This window comes from Hippopotamus amphibius, chromosome 8, assembly GCF_030028045.1.
Source record: "Hippopotamus amphibius kiboko isolate mHipAmp2 chromosome 8, mHipAmp2.hap2, whole genome shotgun sequence".
NCBI lineage: Eukaryota > Metazoa > Chordata > Mammalia > Artiodactyla > Hippopotamidae > Hippopotamus > Hippopotamus amphibius.
In genome coordinates this window covers 135,025,652-135,045,298 of record NC_080193.1, presented here as the reverse complement: position 1 = coordinate 135,045,298, position 19,647 = coordinate 135,025,652, and the positions used below count along the sequence as shown (strand labels likewise).

The 19,647-nt window shown below is 37.1% G+C and overlaps 1 protein-coding gene across 25 annotated transcripts in view; it reads left to right on the top strand.

Moving 5' to 3' along the window:
* BAZ2B (bromodomain adjacent to zinc finger domain 2B) overlaps positions 1–19,647 on the top strand; it is a 365,031-nt gene that overhangs the window by 318,183 nt on the left and 27,201 nt on the right. For all 25 annotated transcript variants that reach the window (XR_009055068.1, XM_057745064.1, XM_057745056.1 and 22 more), the window contains 2 exons: positions 5,996–6,058; positions 7,047–7,191. Coding sequence is in view for 24 of the 25 variants with exons in the window: in XM_057745064.1 (XP_057601047.1) it covers positions 5,996–6,058; positions 7,047–7,191 (208 nt within the window). In the remaining variant the exon portion in view is untranslated. The remainder of the gene's footprint in view (positions 1–5,995; positions 6,059–7,046; positions 7,192–19,647) is intronic.

The following is a 19,647-nucleotide window of genomic DNA, read 5'->3' as shown; positions in this document are numbered from 1 at the left end:
GCGTGCCGCTGAAAATAACACAGAATTTGAAGTCAGGTGGATTTGGGTTTGAATTCCACTGTGACACTTGACTCAGTTTCTTCACCTGGAAACTGAATATTACAGTGTTACCCCAGAGCTTTTGTGGTGGTTAGGCGGATGTTGAGTAGAGCCTCTCCACATAGAAGGCGCCTACACTGAATGACAGAAGTTAAGTTTTTCCATCTGTATACTAACTTGAGAGTTCTTCAAATAACTTGGCAGATCCTTAATTTTGGGTATCCTTTTTCATTCTATTAACATGCTGTCTTCTGTTTATTTTGTACGATACTTCATGCCTTACAAGTGTTGTTACGTTTACTGAAACTATTTCTCAAATCTGAGTTTATTAAGTGCCTAGGCACCTTTGATCAAAGATAAATCAGACACTGACACTCTTCTCTCAGTTTACAGTCTCACTGAGGAAGATTTACAATAACAAAAGGTAATGTGTTTAAGTGTTAACTGCTTTGATAGTGGTGTTTACAATGTACTAGGCAGGTAAGAAGGAAGGACATTGAACCTTTCTGAGGAACAAATTTTCACAAAAGCTTCCTGGACTCATTAGCTGAGGCTCCAAGCTGGGCTGAATGTCAACCTAGAGAAGAATCCAGGAATCCATGGAAAAGTAAGCCTTGAAACCACAGTGTGCTTTAAGGGACGTGCAGGTACTAGAGAGCCTCATATGCAACAAAACTGTAAACTAGGATTTTATAGTTCTGCAGTGATAGGAAGCCACTGAAGGGTTGTAAAGTGAGGGAATGACATGGTCAGACTTGATTTTTCAGTGGCTCACTATGGCAGCTCTGTGGAAGATAGAAATAGATTTGGATAGAGCAAGATCAGAGGTGGGAAGATCAGTCAGGAGGTATTGCAGTAGTCTAGGTGAATTGTGAGGGGTCTGAAACTAGACCAATGGAAGGAAAGGATTCAGTAAATATTTAGGAGGAAAAATGAGTAGTATTTGAAGATGGACTGTGTGGGTTGATGGCGGGAGAGGTGGGATTGATTCCAGCTCTCTGCCTTGGGACTGCTTGCTACTGTCGCCATTAACTGAGACAGAGGTCTGTCTCAGAGCAGAAGTAAATAGATGGAGCAGAATAAATAGGTGACGGACGGGAGGGGAATGTGGAGCAGATAATTGAAGACAGGAAATGATGGTAGGTTTATTTTGGACACATTGAGTTTGAGGTGCCTGCACAGAAGCTTAGTCAGTGGATTTAAGAATCTAAAGCCTGAGGAAGAGTTCAGTCTTGGAAGTGTAGATCTGGAAGTTATTAGTACATAGACAACAGTTTAAAATAACAAATTGGATACGTTTGCATAGGGGGATTGGTTTCTTAATTAGAGTAGTGGACTGACATTGGAACCCCAGGGAATGTCAATATTTATGAAGAGCCCACAAGGCTTCTTGTTGAAGAGGGAACAAAGAGGTAGAAAACTTCTGTAGTGGCTCAGTGATTTCCGATACCAAGATCGCCTCCAGAGTCAGAGTGATTCACTAGGATGACACACAGAACTCAGCATCTAGTCATGCTCTGCCTATGAGTTATTACAGCAAAAAGAAACAAAGCAAAACCAGCAAAGAGAAAAGGCATATGGGCCAAAGCCCAGAGGAAACCAAGCCCAGCTTTCAAGAGTCTTTTCCCAGCTGAGTCACACAGGATGGGCTTAATTCTCCCAGCAGTGAATTGTGACAATCTGAAATGCTGTGTTCCAAGGACGCTCATTAGAAACTCTGTGTCGAGAGTTTTTTATTCAAGGCTGGCCACATAGGTACCCTCTGCATAGCATGTGCCAAAATTCCAGATTCCCAGAAGAAAAGTAGGTGTCCACATTGTTAGCACAGTTTAGGTGCAGTGAGCTATTTTTATCTGTTAGGGTGGGGGAGCCCTCCAAAATTCAAGTTCCCGGACATTCGCCAAGGGCCAACTTCATAAGCTGACCTTTCAAGGGCCTGCCATGTTAGTTCTTTTGTACACGTGTAATAATAATAAAAATCTAGAAAATCAAACATTTTAAAAAGGAGGCAGTGATAAGCAATGTTAAGGGAGCCAGAGTCTAGCATGATGAGGCCTGAGAGTGTTCATTGTATTTGGCAACACAGAGGTCATCGGTAACCAATGCCAGCACTGTTTCGTTAGAGGGGTGAGAGCAGGAAACCAGACTATGACTGATTGAAAACAATAGAAAGTGAGAAAGTAAGCATAACTGTTTCTAGCATTATTGCTCAAAAGAAAGGGTAGTTCCTAGAGGAGGACAAAGACCAAGGATTTTTCAGATGCGAAAGACTTGAGATGATTTTTGGTTGAAGGGAAAGAGCCAATTAAATGAGAGAGGGGCATTGAAGATTAAAGAGATGAAGAGAATAGTTAATGGTATAAGGTCCCTGAAAATATTGGAGGGAATTCAGTTAAGGTAAAGAGAGGGCTAGCTTTGAAGAGAAGGCTAAAGGGAAGAAGGCACGGTCATGGTGGGGTGGGAGGGTGGTATTTAAGGAAAGCTACCATAAGCCATGGGAATGGACATGTATAAAAGGGAGGTAAAGGTTGATGTTTACCTTTTACCAGAAAAGAATGCTAGAAATATTGATAGGGTTGCAGAATGCCATTCAAAAAACAATATACAGCCAGATATTCCTTCTGCCCTCGATGCCAGGATTATTTAGTGAAGGAAGTCTAGAAAGAACTCTTTTCCTTTCTTGTATCAACTCAGTACTGCTGGAGAAATAAAGAAGGCTTAGAGAGATGAATTATTGGTGTGATGTGTGAAAATAATTTCTAATCAAGACCAACAACAAATTACTGAATCAAATTTTTGACTTAATCTGGATAATTATGAGATGATGTGCTATATAATTCTAAGTAAAAATAACATAAATGCAAAGTGTTGCCATACATTCCCCCCGATGTTTTATTTTAAACCAGAATGTTAAAAACCACTAGAGTGAGCTTTACTTCTTTTAAGAGTACCAGGCTGAAAAGGAGACTATATTGAGATTCTTTGCAAAAATTATTTCATAATGTTAATACTTCTGAAACCATTTGATCAAATACTTTCATGCTGGACAAATAATATGAAGGGTATATAATTCGGGTATCAGAATGGTGATTACCCAGAGATGCTATTTATAATCAGTATGCTTCATTTGGCAAGTAGACCTGTTTCCATAGCAGGAATTAAAACTTTTCTCAGTGTTAATCACCTTTTTATAGAATTAGCATCCCTTTTCAGCACTCCATATTATAAATTGTTTTAAGGTGGTAACTCATAAATTTGACAGCCTTGTTTTGGGATTTCATCCCACTAAATTGGAATTTATTTACAAAAGCTATATGTTTCACCTGGCCTTTTTCACATGGAAAATTAACAAGCTATGCATTTTTTTTCTTTAAGGGAGATAAATACCATTAAAATCAGTACTAATGACTTAAAAATCATTATTAATGTTTTAAGACTGGGTGTATCATTTAAAGTAGTATTTTATTTTTAATGAATGTTGAATTATAGAGTTAATTAGATTGATCAAAATGCTGGAAAACATGTCTTGTTATTAATATGAGAAAACAGTTTAAAAACGTTTGAAAATAATGAATATTTTAAGACCTAAGAAACCAAATTAGCATTTCCTTTAAATGATCTGAGAGATTTTCTTTGTAATGAAGAACTGGTAGCCACTTATCAATTTCCTAATAAAATTAAATGTTAACTATTTAATGAACCTTACTGATAAGATTATCCTCCAAAAATAGGTTTAGCCTCTTGATTAAATTATAGGTAGAGTGTCAGTAGTGATACTCCTTAAAGGACTAATTGCAAGAGCCTTTCCACTGAGACCCATGTGATCCCTTTCAATTAGAAGATACTGTGCTGAGATTGTCACAGCCCTTTGTCTCAAGGGTGATTTCCTCTTTTCTTCACTCATCATTCCTTCAACACATGGACTCTTTCCCTAATACTCAGGTTTGTGTTGAAATTTATGTGAGCTTTAACTTCACAAGTTGGTGTGGGAGGTTATTCAACTTTGGGACATGTATAGGGACATATAATAGCCTTCTCTTTTGATTGGGAAACCATGGGGAACCGTGGCAGGGATAGATTCTGTGTTCTTAGTTTTGTTGTTGTTTACTTTCTCTCTGGCCTTTCAAGTTCCTTCATATCTCTTAAAAGCATGAGGACTGTTAGGCAAAACTCCTTTAAAAAAAACTTTAGTAGATATTTTACTTCTTTTTCATCATAAGAAAAGCCTTAGAAATGGTAGTGAAGTTGGCTGATACATAGCTACTTTAATGTCTTATTTCAAATACTTGTTGATTGAATTGATTTTTATGTAAGCAAATTATCAAACATTTATTCTGCTGGTCAAACAATCATCGTACAATCATTTAGCTGTTAAATATCTATTTGATTCAAGAGTCAAGATTTAAGGGTCATTGAGCCTATTCTCTTTTAAATAGAAATGATGTTATTATTACCACAAATAATATGCCTAAATGCCTTTGTAAATTGGTCCTCTAAGTTTGGATAAAGAGTAGATAGATAATGGTTAAACTGTTGAAGTCTTCCTTTCATTTCCTTTTATTGGGGAGATAACTGTACTGGTTTAGAAATGTCTGTTTGTGAGAGTGGTTGGTGGCAGTGTGGTTTTTTTAAAAAGCTTATGAAAAGCAAACATCAAAAACGATTGCTTATGTTTTTTAAACCTGAGATGTACCTGCATTTTCTCATTAAAGCACAACTTTCAGAAAGAAGGAAGGTAACCTTATTTATATGTTATGTACCAGGAACTCTGCTAGTTGCTTTCAGATCTGTTCTTATTTAGTCCTCACAAAAATCCCATGTTACAGATAATGTTATCACAAGGTAATGTTATCACTAATTTACAGATTAGGAAACAGTTTTAGAAGAGTTAAATGATTTGCCTATATGAAATAGTGCAGCTGAGGTCCAAAGAAGCACATACACCTTACGTTATGTCATGCTTTCCCTCTAAACATATACTTTGGGTGTAGCTTTCCTATATTCATTTTCTAGAATGAAAAATTTTATGTAATCACAAGATTTCTATTTATGAAATCAGTACTGTATACAGTAGGGATTATTTTTCTTCTAAAAGGTCAGTGTGTTCAAAATATAACTTACCCTTTTTGGTTCTAAAATGACTTTCAGTTAATGATACCAATATTTTTGCAGTGTCCCAGATTTAAACCCTTAATATCGTAATTTACGCCTTCTTTCATCTCTCTCACTCCTTTCTGCCTCGTATCCATGAGTTGCCAGGACTTAACAGTTCTAACTATGTACTATCTCTTATGTCCCTTTCCTTTTCTCCTTCTCTATTTCTTTTATCCTAGTAAGACCCACGTCCTCTCTTCTTCTTGCATCACTGCAACAGTCTACTAACTAGATTTGCCAATTGTAGTCCTTTCCCTGCTCCAGGCCATCTTACAACTATTACCGTACTAATCTTTGTAAAGCATAGTTCTGATATTTAATCTCCCTCAGAGGATCATATTATTGTCCATTTCCAAGCATTTACAGCTGTAAACTTATCTTTGCCTCATCTCCTACCTTACCTCTTCATGTCAAACTCTTTCTGAAATTCCCTGTCCTCTTTTCTCTGAGCAGTCAATTCCTAACGATTCTTCAGTAGCTAATTAAAATACAACTTCCATATAGCCTCTCTTGTATAGGTTCCCATTAGAAGTCATCTCACGCTTCTCTGAGCTCCATGACTCTTAATCCCTACGTCTCCTGAGGTCCTTATAGCTTTCTGCTATCTGACAGTTTTTATTTATTAGTGTAATGTTTTCTGTGTGTCCCTACCCAGAGGAATGCTTTATTGAGAGCAAGAATGAGTCTTAGTGCCTATCCTAGTACTTTGCATATATAGGAGGCTTTCATTAAATGTTTGCTGATTGATTGAATAAATAAATCTTAAAAACAGGTAAATGATACTGTATTTTGTTATGTATAGGATGAAGGTGACCAAGCAGCAAGTGTTGAAGAGCTAGAAAAACAGATTGAAAAACTGAGTAAAGTAAGCACTTTTCAGATTACAGTTTACATCTTTTTTTTTTTTTTTTTTTTTTTTTTGCAGCATTTCAAAAATCCACCTTGTATGGGATTAGTTTTTCTGGCTGCTAAATAAAAACAAACTTTTTGTAACTAATTAAAATGAGGCGCTTTAGAAACATTCTCACAATTAAACCTTAAAAGTTTAATACCAAGGTTAAAAACCTGCCTCTTAAGACATGATACTAAACTTAACCAGGGCCTATATTCTTCAGCTCTTCTTTTAAGTACAAAATACCAATAAATGCATGGGTTTATTTCTTGGAATTAATTACTTTTAAAATTCATTCGAATTTTATGATCATAATTTCAACATATATTTTATACCAGTTAGTATCTTTGTGGACTTTGCATTGGATTTATAAACTATAAATATTTATGAATTTCTCATTAAAAATTGAATTTCAGTAGCATTAGTGAAGTTTTAGGTAAACTTTTTGTTAAAAAAATGAGTTTTTAAAAGTATGATGAAATACCTGTATATTTATGTCCCTGCTAGATTCATCACAAATTTATCCCAAAATTTAGTCTTATGTTACCAAGTTTACAGCATCAGTATAAAAATAGGCAAATACAGGTCTGGTCAATTACACATATGAGTATTATTTATTATATATTGTAATCAATAGAATTAAGCCAATTTGCTTTTGCTCAATGAAATACCTAATCACATTGTTTATTAACAAGTATAAGATATGCTTTACCATACAATACGTGATAAAATAAAACTTATCTTTTTAATCCATGGCAACAAAAATATTCCACTTACCCTCAAAGTAATATCTGTATTTATGAAATTGAAGTCAGGCCTGTAATATTTAACTCTTTTGCTATCTTTTCCCAGTAGTGAAATTTATCTGCTCTAAAGGCTTAATAAGTGTAAAGTCGCTTATATATTAACTTTCAAAGCATTTAACACCCATAGCTTAATTATATGCATCATTTTTTAACAGCAACAGAGTCAGTACAGAAGGAAGCTTTTTGACGCTTCTCACTCTTTACGTTCGATGATGTTTGGCCAGGATCGTTACAGACGCCGGTACTGGATTCTTCCCCAGTGTGGGGGGATTTTTGTAGAAGGCATGGAGAGTGGTGAAGGTAGGAACTATTAATCTGTTACAAAGTAATATAAGGAACCATATTTTTTAAAACCCTGTTACTCCTTCAGTATGTTTTGGGCTTCCAGAGTCAAATTTGCTTTACGGATAAACATTGTAAAACCTTGATTCCCATTCCTTTTGAAGTCATGATGCACCTTGCTCTGATAAATATTCCTTCTCTCTCCATGACTTTTCTTCTGCCACTCTTTATGACGTCGAACATGAACTGTTCTTTTTCTTATTTAGTGGGCAAAGGTCTTCACCTGTATTAATCGTTTATAACTGCTGTTCCACTTCTCTTCCTTCCCATTGTCAAGTTTTCCAACACGTGGTTTAGTCTCTAACCTTTGCACCAAGCATCTATCCTGACAGTATCCCTCGAGGTAACTTGCTTCAATCTAAGACCCTTATTGTAATCCTCATTCACCTTGAAATCTTGTTCATGTTTGAAATTTGTGATCACCTCCTCCTCCATTAAACTTCTTCCTTTCTTGAGTTTTGTATTACCACACAATTCTACAGTCTATGTTTGGAATATTTTTTTGCTGGCTCCATTCCTGTTTCATTAACTAGCACGTACCATAATGCATATATGTGCTCAATCTGAAATGAACCATCTGAAATGAACTTTTCGGAATTCTGTATCTAGACATTTCCAAATATTTAGTGCTGATGGGGCCAAAAGTGTTATGTCAGTGCTTATGAGTTTCAGGATACAGTTATTGCCCCATGGTGGTACATGGAGGCAAAAGCTTCTTGCAACACATTTGTTTTGAATACCCACTATGTGCCAGCCATTTCTAGGTACTGTAGGAGGTTGAAAGATATATAAAACATAATCCCTGCCATGTAGAAATTTAATAGTCCATTGGAGAGAGGGGATTGATTAATCACATAAACATCTAGAACAGAAATCATATAAAGTAGCTGTTTTTAAGCTTCTTGTTTTTAGCAATGGAACCAACCTTTTAAAAAATTTATTTATTTATTTATTTTATTTATTTATTGGCTGCATTGGGTCTTCGTTGCTGCGTGTGGGCTTTCTCTAGTTGCTGCGAGCGGGGGCTACTCTTCATTGCGGTGTGCAGGCTCCTCATTGCAGTGGCTTCTCTTGTTGTGGAGCATGGGCTCTAGGCACGTGGCCTTCAGTAGTTCTGGGACACAGGCTCAATAGTTGTGGCTCATGGGCTCTAGAGCACAGGCCCAGTAGTTGCGGCCCATGGGCTTAGTTGTTCCACAGCATGTGGGATCTTCCCAGACCAGGGCTCAAACCCATGTCCCCTGCATTGGCAGGCAGATTCTTAACCACTGCACCACCTAGGAAGTGCCGGAACCACCCTTTTTTAAAAATAAAAATCTTATGGGGGGGAGCAGGGCAGTTCATGAAATAGTGCATTTAATGTGCTTAGAATAACAGCTGGCATGTAAGCATTGTTGGTATGTAGTAAACTGTATTGTTATTGTTTTGCACAATAATATATTTCCTATGAATTGAAATTATATGAATTAAGAGTATAAAATCATGTACTGGAATGATGGGTGTAAGTCATGCTCTGCTTTTCTCAGGGCAGGAGTAGCTGATGGAATCAGGGATGGTACATGGAGGCTTCAATTCTGTTTTATTTCTGTTTTAAAATTGATGTAGATGTTGATTTAATAGGGTAATGTGGTGGGTTCTTTTTTTAACTGTTTGCTTAAAATATTAAAAAATATTTTTAAGCCTGGAAAATTAGTTAAAATAATGTTAATATAATAAATAAAAAATAAATAATGGGACTAATTTTAAAAAGCTTCTATACAGCAAAGGAAACCTTCAACAAAATGAAAAGGCAACCTACTGACTGGGGACAAATATTTGCAAATTATATATCTGGTAAGGGACTTTTATATATCCAAAATATATAAAGAACTTATACAAGTCAATAACCAATTTAAAAAAACACCCCAAAACAACAACAACAACAAAAAAAAAAAACGAGGAAAAAAACCAATCTGATTTAAAAATGGGCAGAATATCTGAATAGACATTTTGCCAAAGAAGACACACAGATGGTACATGAAAAGATGCTCAACATCATTAATCATTAGGGAAATGTAGATCAGAATCACAGTGAGATATCACTTCTTACCTGTCAGAATGGCTGTTATCAAAAAGGCAAGAAATAAAAGTGCTGGTGAGGGTGAATGTAGAGAAAAGGGAACCTCTATGCACTGTTGATGGGAATATAAATTGGTATAGCCACAATGGAAAACAGTATGGAGGTTCCTCAAAAAATTAAAACTAGAGCTACCATATGATCCATAGAAATCTAATATAGAATGACAAAATTGTGAGTCTCTTGAAGGTTAAGAGCCTTGGTAAAGCTAAAAAAGCAAATAACGAAATGTCTCAAGTCAAGCTCTTTGCAGCACTACTGAAATTGTCTTTATATATATATATATATATGTATATATATGTGGATTATTACCACTGTCCTCAACTTCTCTCTACACAATCCCCTCCTTCCATTGCATTCCGTCATCATATCATGTCTCTACCCCAAAACCTCAAATGACTCCCTGTTGCCTATGAGATGTTGTAATAAGTCTGTGTGTAGCCTGGCATTCAAGGCCCTCTATAAATCTGACCTCAGAATATCTTTACAATGTTCTCCAAGGAGAATTTACACAGACCAGTCTTTCTACTGTTGCTTAACACATGCGTATTCCTCCCTCTGTAACTTTCCATGCCGTGCTTTGCCAAATTCTGTTCAATGTAAAGCTGATTTGCCTTTTCTTCAAACATCTAAATTTGCCTATCTTTCTGATCCAGCTTAAATCCTAGCCCTTTTATAAACTCTTCCCTAGCTTATTTAAGTGGAACCAATTTTTACTATCTGTGACCTCCTAGAAAACCAAATAATCATACCGTTTTCTTGGCATGTTGATATACGTACTATTTATCTATTTTACTTAAATTTTATAATCTTCATATGTACAACTTTTTATTCTCCATAGTGTTAAGCATAGCACTTTACATACCTAGGCACACTAAAAATGCTTTAATTAAGAAAGGAAGTAAATAATTAAATGTCTATAAAGTTTACAAGAATAGCTTACAGGAGACTTTCTTTTTTTAAATGTTAGGCCTCTCTGATTATATAGCATTTATTGAATTTGTAGTTGTTAGATCTCAGTTTCCATTCAGACCCTACCACTTAACCTCTCTAGACTCTGATTTTCCTCTCTGCAATAGGATTTTAATAGGCTCTGTAAAATTCTTTGGTTGTTATAAGGATCATGTCATATAATGGATCTAAAAGAGTTACAAGATAATATTTAACTATTAATTGTACCTTATACTATTATTTGTGGTCATTGCACAGTACAGGGGAAAAGTAGGAATAATTTTTCACTTAAAGATTATTTTTTCCTAACGTTTTTATTAATTCATTGATGAATGTGCATCTGGTGTGTTATTCTAAGTGCTATGGAAGTCATAAAATGAATAACAGATGTAGATTCCTTTTCTTTAATCAAATGTTTAATATGCTTTTATGCTGTGCCTTGTACTGAGTACTATGGAAATACGAAAGAATCAATTAACCTGTCTCTGTACACAAAAAGATCACAATCTAATTGGAAAGATGTAGCATACATGAAGACAAAGAACAAGAGCACGTAAATATGTAATACTATAGGCAAGTACTATATCTGAAAAGCAAGGCTGATAAGTGGATAATGAAAGTTAATACACTGTTAACAACATGCATGTTTGTATTCTGCTCATTCATCACTTTTTAAAAGTTCTCTAAAAGCACAATGTTCTTAATAAAGTTAAATATTCATCTATTTAAAAGTTTAAATGCACAAGTTTTAAAAACATCCCTATAATATCATTATTATCAATAATATTACATAAAGATGATGATCAGATCTTGGACTACCTATATGAGTATAAGGCCTGCAGCAAAATCTTCCACTTCTATAGTGAGTGTACAACAAATTTTGAAACTGTTTGGAGTGAAGAGAGAATCAAAATTGCCCCTCCGGTAGGTGTAGCTAGCAAGTGTCATCTGGAAAGCAGGAGAATATCTACATTTGTATCCATTGATTCATCTGTAATATGAACAGTAGGAACCTCCCAACCACCTGTTGAAAGCATGACAGGTACCAACAAAGGAGAGGAATATTGAGGTGTAAAAACTCAGTATCCTGGCATACCAAATAGAGTCTTCATTTCTGCTCTTCAACTCCAGGAACTTCACCAAAGTGGAAGGACCTATATGAGGTATAGCAGTATTCAAAGTAAAAACAGTCCAAGGCAGGTAGACCAGACAAGTCTTACAGAGGTCGTTGTTGAAGGGGTTGGTGCGGCTATCTTTTATTTTTTTATTTTTTTTTTAAACACAACGTGATTATTATTTATTTTTTTTTTTTTATTTTATTTTATTGGCTGTGTTGGGTCTTTTTTGCTGTGCGTGGGCTTTCTTTTAGTTGCGGTGAGTAGGGGCTACTCTTCGTTGTGGTGCACGGGCTCCTCATTGCCGTGGCTTCTCTTGTTGAGCACGGGCTCTAGGCGTGTGGGCTTCAGTAGTTGCAGCACATGGGCTCAATAGTTGTGGCTCATGGGCTCTAAAGCGCAGGCTCAATAGTTGTGGCACACGGGCTTAGTTGCTCCACGGCGTGTGGGATCTTCCTGGAGCAGGGATCGAACCCGTGTCCCCTGCATTGGCAGGTGGATTCTTAAGCACTGCACAACCTAGGAAGCCCCAACATGATTATATTTTAATACACAACCAAAATACAAAACACCATAGTAAGTTGATGGCGATAAAATATGGTATTGAATATTTCATTTGCATTGCATGACAAATGGTTAACATCCTGAGTCGTAAATGAGTTCTTAGAAACCAGTAACAAAGACATTAACAAACATAAAACAAAGATATACCAAGGGAAATTAAAACAAAAACAAAACAAAACAGCAACAAAAACAGAAGAAAATGAAGTAACACAAGTGACTAGTAAGAATTAAGCATGTACAAAGATGACAGAGCTAAACAGAGCTAAACAGTAACAGAAGAAAAGCAATTTCTTTATAATATCATATTACCAAAGATTAAAAATCTAACATTTGTACAGTTTTAGGAAACATACCCACATAAACACCAAGTGACAAGATTGATGAGGTCTTGACTGTATAGCAGGGGAGAATCTAGTTTGGACTCAAAACTATAAATTTTGGGTATCCTTAGTTCTAGCACTTCCAATTCATTGGAATTATTTCAGCAAATTAGTTGGATAAATTTACAATTTATATATAAACCATGTTTACTGCATAGAAAATGTGTCGCTAGTATATAGACCCCTCAAAAAGTAACTTGCATATTAATTTATCAATCCACCCAAAAGCATGTGCACAAAATTTCATTAATAGTAGATAATATACACGGAGGTGGCAGAATTAGAGGAGGAAAAAAGGCATTTAAGAAGTAAAATATTATACTTCACAAATTTCCACGTCCTTTGAAATCTTGAAAAAGATGATTTTTTAATGAATCAATTTTAAATTTCCCTGTGAGAAGTGAAAATTTTAAATATGTTCACTTAATACTTATGGGAGCATTGAAAAGAAGCCTCAAAATTACATCATTCTGAGCTTCTCTGTGTAATCATGCCTCCACCATTCAAGCTCCTGAGATTGAGTCCAGTGGCAACAACGAAAACAGTCAACATGCCTGGTCACAACTGCAGCTATCTTTTAGAATGCTACTTCTGCACTCTCTGCTGCCTGTGGATGTGAGCAAGCATGAATCAGCCACCCAGTACCATGTTAGCAAGCTGTGAAATGGCAGCAGCTGTGAAAAAGAAATCCCAATTGTTTGACTGTATCATTTTTGGAAACCCCAATATAGAACAAATATGTTTCAGCCTTAATAGCATGTTTATTTTCTGCACACACAAGAGGCACAGTAACTCCATATCCAGAGAAAGTGTATATTATTCAGTGACTAGAGGAAATCAGATATCTGAAAGCTAACAAATGCCATCAGCATCTCTTTGTCAGAGACTTTAGTCATAGACACTTGTAGTGCTAGTGTCAAATAGAGTTGACTAAACAGGGTTCTTAAATTGTGAAATGAGGTTGCTCAGTACCCCTGCCGGAAACTATGCTTGTTTAAGAAATGCAGTCTTTTTCTCCTCCAGGTATGCAACACCGTTGCACAATCTGGCCTTGTAAGTATAGCTGGGTTTTGGGAACATACCTGATCAACAGGTATAGAAGCTACCAGTAGAGGTCACAAAAAATAAGTACAACTTATAGGTGAGCATACTTGTGGAGGACTTAAATACCCCAGTCTATCCATGCCAGTATGCAACCTGAGAAAGGGACAAGTCCGTGCAAAAGCTTGTGCAGTGATTGTGATTCTGGTCTCCCAGCCATGGTGAACATGGAATCCCAACCCTAGTAGAGAAACGTGTTCACCACGGCTCTGTTGCATTCTGGAACAAGAGATACTTGGTTCCTTATTTCTAGCAAGCCCATAAACGTTTGAGGCCGTTCTTCTTTCCAGCGTAATGAACTGAGGAGTATGGTTAGTGATCCCTTAGAGGAGACCCTGGCGACTGAACACAGCCCTGGTCTTCCTTAAGTTTGAAAGAGCCCAGGTCAGGGGACAGAGAAGCCTGGCTTCGGATGTTGAGTCACACTCATAAGGTGGAGCTGATGTAATCCCATTTCAAAAGAGTCAAGATAATGTAGGGTATTTCCCTCAGTTTTGTTCTCTGAGTCCTTTTCTGAGAAGTGAAGTGGTTATGAGATCTTACCAGATGCTTTGTGGGAGTGAGGCTTAATAGCTCTAGTTCCTGAAGGAGATTCCTCACCAGGGACCTTCTCCATCTAATCTTCTGGTGTCTCCCACTCTCCTAACAGCTCTTCAGTATTCTTTGTCTTTTCCACAGTCTCAGTGGGTCTTTCAAGCTTTTAAATAGGACCACATTCCCACACTCTAGGATTAAACTAGCATCAACGTCTGTCTTAAAAACCCTTCTGTTTATGAGCAGTACCACACTTAGCAGTGTGTGGGAGCCTCTGCCAGAAATCTCGCCTATCTTTGATCCTTTTTTCCTTTTATCTTCTCTTTCCTTTGTTCCTTTTTTCTTTTTATTTTGTACGGAAACCTGTGCCACTTACTAAGCTCCCTGTTTCCATTTCCTCCCCTGAGATGGGGCTTATGTGACCTAAAAGAACTGTTTCATTTCTATCAGTGCTTCACACATGATGGAATAAAGTCACAACAATCGTCCACTTAGGTGGACCTGTTCCGATTCAATTATCCAGCATTCTTTGCACCAAGAACATGCTGTCAGGCCTTCCCCTCTCAAGCCCTGGGTTTTCTTATAATCATGCTAACACAGCCAGCGTCTCAGAACAGCTGCATCCTCTGTGGATCTAGTCCCATTCACATCCAAGAGTCAGGAGAATCACAAGGATATATTTTATCAACACTACCAAGCATTCAGTTTGGAAACAGGGTGGCAGCGCCTGTCTCAGCATTATTAGTCAACCCAGATGGCTCATTCTGTTACAGAGACATGCGTTCCCTTCTCAGTTTCATTTAATGTCACCGTTGTCCCTCCATCATGCAAACAAGCAAGCCAAACCTCGAAGGGTCCTTCCAAGTGCTTATGGTAGTGGACCTCTTGAGAACCTAGTTCTTAGTCTGTACACTGCTGGATTTCCTCCTGCTTTTGTGTGCCACTGACTCCTTTAGAGCATGCCTCACTATAACTGGCTTTTCACATACACAGGGACCAGTTGCTTCATATATTATAACAGAGGGATAGAGGGAGTTTGCCTCACTTTCCCTTCTAAAGGGGCTGCCAACACCCTTTTTAGTTTACCCTCTCCCTTAGGGCTCATGAAAATCTCTAAGCTGGTAAGGAGGAGAGACAGGACTGAATTTCAAGTCAGCTTATCACCATAGTCACCCTCTTTAATGTACCACTTTTAGGGCTTCTGCCATCTTCAGGCATTGCTACTAAGACCATCCTAACTTACCAAGTGAATTACCACTGACCCCAAGAAGAAATTCTTCCACCTGTGGGTGCTCCCCTTCCAGATATCTGTGACATCAGGATTTTGTCGGACACCAACTGTTGTAAAAGATGCATGGTCATAAAAATCACTAATGACATACGTAGAGCTAATAGCAGCATAGTTTATTAGTGAAGGCAACTTACAAGCAGGGAAGTTAAAACTACGTAGGATCTCCCAGCTCCCATAATGGTTCCATAGGACTTGGATGTGTGACAGGAACACTCCAAGAGACAAAACACTATATCCCACACCTTGCTCTGTATTTATGGCTTAGTGTAAGAAAGGGTAGGAAGCGCTTAGTTTCTCTAAGTAACAGTAAACACGTCAAGGGACCTTTGGGTCTAGGAACAGTGCTTGCCGGTATGCACACCAAGAATCAAAGTCTACACACCAAGGATCCTGAGAACCGTGTTGACATTAGCTGGCTAAAGGCCCTGCTCTCCTTCTGCTGGTCCCCAGGAAAGTGGGAAGGAAGAAAGCCCCATGGCCACTCAGCCAAAACCAAGGATTTTTTGCCCTTCAGTTCACGGTTCTAGCTGTTTGGGATATGTTAGATTGTAGATAATTCATTCAGTATTGGAAGGAAAATGAAACAAGTTTTCTGTTCTGTGATGTGACTATTACTCTTCCATTTTGTGTTAGGATATGGTTACAGCATTAGTCTATACGTATAAAACCTAATTCCTCTTAGGATGTGTGGGGGAATCTTACCTGAAGGATGGAGGTATTATGGTAAAAGGCATCTTTTTAAAAATTCCTGGATCAGACTGGGAAGGAATAATCCTAGATGGACCACTGATAAGAACCTGCTTTCTTGAGTCTTGTCCACAGAAATAGCAAGATGTCTCCTAGGAGCTGAGTTGTGTCCATGTGCAGACAGGAGCTATGAAAAGTGCTCCTGAGGTTAGGCTATACTGAATGGGTGAGGGCCTTTGAACCTGGGAGGAAGCCACTGAATAGAGACCTGTATTCTAAATGCCAGTGTTTTTATGTTGATTGTGTTCTTTATCTGTGTTTCACTTAATGAAATCTATTTGAAAGTTTTAGCCTGCTTCAGCCCAACTAAAGAGAGCCAAAGGAAAAAAATGTTACCCAAACTGAAAATCGTGGACCCCTAAGGTCCAGTGACAACTATTAGGTAAACTAAAGGGTTTCAAAGTGATTCTGATAAAAACTTAAGAAGACGTAGCCTCTTTCCAGTAGCAAACTTGCTCTTTTTAGGACTGGTTTCAGTTGGTTTAAATGGGAAATGTTATTTTCTTTATCATTATATACTTGCAGTTACTACCAAGGAAATTAATCAAGTGAATGGCACTCCCCGTTTCATCTCTTACTTGTTCTCCTCTTCTTTAATCTGTTTTGAAGATTTTTTTGGGGGGGGTACACCAAGTTCAATCATCTGTTTTTATACACATATCCCCGTATTCCCTCCCTTCCTTGACTCCCCCCCCTTGAGTCCCCCCCCACCCTCCCCGCCCCAGTCCTCTAAGGCATATTCCACCCTCGAGTTGGACTCCCTTGAAGATGTTTTTTAATACTCATTGGTACCTGTCAGAGAAGTAAGGGCTGGAAAGAACGTGGGGTTATGTGAAATAGGAGATAGGTAACTATTTAAAATTAAAAAATCTGTTTATACTAAACATCCTAAATATTTTTCAAATCTTTAAAAATAAGTTTACATTTCTATTAGAGGTTTAATTGTTTATAATTAAGCAATTTGAATATAAAAATTAAAGGCAACCATGAACAGGCTATTAAAATGTATCATCAGCTCACTTTACTAGATGCAAATGGGAAGTCATCAACTAGTCTCAAACCAGTAAAAAGCTTGTTGGTTGGTTGGCTAGTCTATTTGTTTTTGGCTACATGACAGTGGGTTTTGAGATACTAGTTCTCAGAATAAATTAAGCACAAATATTAATATTTCCTTACTAGCAAATAACTTGTGTAAAGTTAAGGAAATTTGTGAGCACAGGTATTTGAAAAGAATATTTGTGACCCTTTTCACGTGTGCCTAATTGGATATGATAAAGTAGGGTAGTCTTCTAAGGGTAGATGTACAGACGTGCATAAAGACCATATGAGGCACAAAAGTTTTTCTGGCTGCTTTTAAGGTTTTCTCTCTTATTGGTTTTTGAGCAATTTGATCATGATATATCTTGGTATAGTTATCTTCATGTTTCTTTTGCTTGGAGTTGAGTATTTTGGCTATGTACCCTGTAGTTTTCATCAAATTTGGCAATTTTTCGGCCATTATTTTTTTTAATTTAATGTCCTTGTCTGTTAATTTTACTGTCTTGTCAATTTGAGGTTAGTTTTCATTGATTGGTTTTTCTCATTATGCGTCATTCATGTGTGTCTTTTAATTTTGATTGTATGCAAGACGAATTTTAGCTTGTTTGGTGCTGGATATTTTTGAATTTCTATGAATATTTTTGAGATTTGTTTAGCTGAAACACAGTTAAGTTACTTGGGAAAAGTTTGATCCTTTCAGGTCTTTCTTTTAAAATTTGTTAGACAGGACTAGAACAGTGCTCAGTCTAGGATAGATTATCCCTAACTAGTAAAGCAAGATCCTTCTGAGTACTTCACCTAATGGCCTTGAATCTTGAGGTTTCCCAGTCTGGTTGGTAGGAACAGTACCAGATACCCAGCCTGTATGAGCACCTGGCACTGTCACCTCTAATCCTTTCGGGTGATTCTTTCCCTGGTCTCAGGGGTTCCTCACACGTACACGCTGCTCATGATTCAGCTGAATACTGCACGTCTCTGCAGTTCTCTCTGCGTGCAGCGCTCTCCTCTCTAGGACTCTCTCCTGAGTACTGTAGCCACTTTGATCTCCCTGGACTCTCAGTACCATCTCCGTATCTCAGGGAGTCTGCCAGGCTCCACCTGGATTCTTCTTCCCTATGCTATTGCCTGGACATTAACCCAAAGCGATAAGCTGGGGCAATCATAGGTCTTACAACATTTGTTTTCTTTTTCCGTTGCTGGAAGTCCAGTTTCTTGCCAACTATGGTTTCACATATTTTGCCAATTTTTTTGCGTTGTTTCATACAAGAGTATAAATCTAGTCCCTGTTATTCCATATTGGCCAGAAGCATAAGTCTGGAGTATAGGATTTTAATATGGGGTAGAAACTAATTTCAAGAGAAGCATGTGAAAGCTATTTCAAACATTAGTAGAGAATTGATTAAGTTATGACATAGCCATAAGATACAAGGATGTATTTTACAACACAGGGAATATAGCCAATATTTTAAAATAATTATAAATGGAGTATAACTTTTAAAAATCGTGAATCTCTGCATTTATATACCTCTAACTTATATGATGTTGTACATCAACTACACATCAGTAAAACAAATAAGTAAAGTGAATGGGATAGGGAACCTACTTTAGATAACATGATCAGAGAAAACCTCTGTGAGGAAATGACTTGATCTGAGACATGAAGGAGAAGGAGCCAGTCAACAAAACAGTATCCCAGCCAGAGAGCGCAGCAAGTTCAGAGTCCCCAAAAAATGAAAGAACTGGGCATGTTTGATAAACTAAACAAAAAAAGGGAGAAAGGAAGAGCAAGGTTAGCAAGGACAAGAGTGGTCAGAGGTTGTAGAAATTTTCAGGAACCGGACCATACAGCATTGTAGGCCTTACGTAGGAGTTTGGATTTTATTCTGAGGTGCAGAATAGAAGTATCCCATTTATGTAATACTGCAAAATGATAGTCATGTATATGCATATAAAATTTCCAGAAGGTTATATAGACATGATTGATTAAACATGATTACCTCTGAAGAGTAGAAATAGGGACTAGGGGAGAAGGGTAGAAAGGGTTTTTTTATATCTCTCATTACTGAATATTTTACCTTGCACATATATTACTTTTCAAATTGAGTAAAGTAGTGAATTTATATTTTTTAAAGAGTTCTTATAAATTATTTTTAAAACATTGTTCATAAATATGAACCAGAAATTCACAAAGGAGAAATGCTGATAAACCCATGAAAAGATATTCAGCCTTACTGGCGATCAGAAAAAAGGCAGTTTAGATTTTTATCTCCCAGATGTTGACAAAAACAAAAAATATTGACAGTATTTAGTTTCCTTGAGGGTGTAGGCAAACAGATGCTCTTGCTTCCAGTTTGAACGTGTACTGATCTAGACTTCCGGTTTGACAGCATAGTTCAAAAACTCTGAAAAGTGTATGTCTTAGGGCTCAGTAAATTTTTTCTAGAAATTTATCCTAAGGAAGTGAATTTAAAAAAAAATTTGAGTCCAAAGATAGAGATACAAGATCATTCATCATTTACAGCATTGTTTATAATAATGAATAATTGGGCACTATTAATAGCCATCAGTTGAAGATTA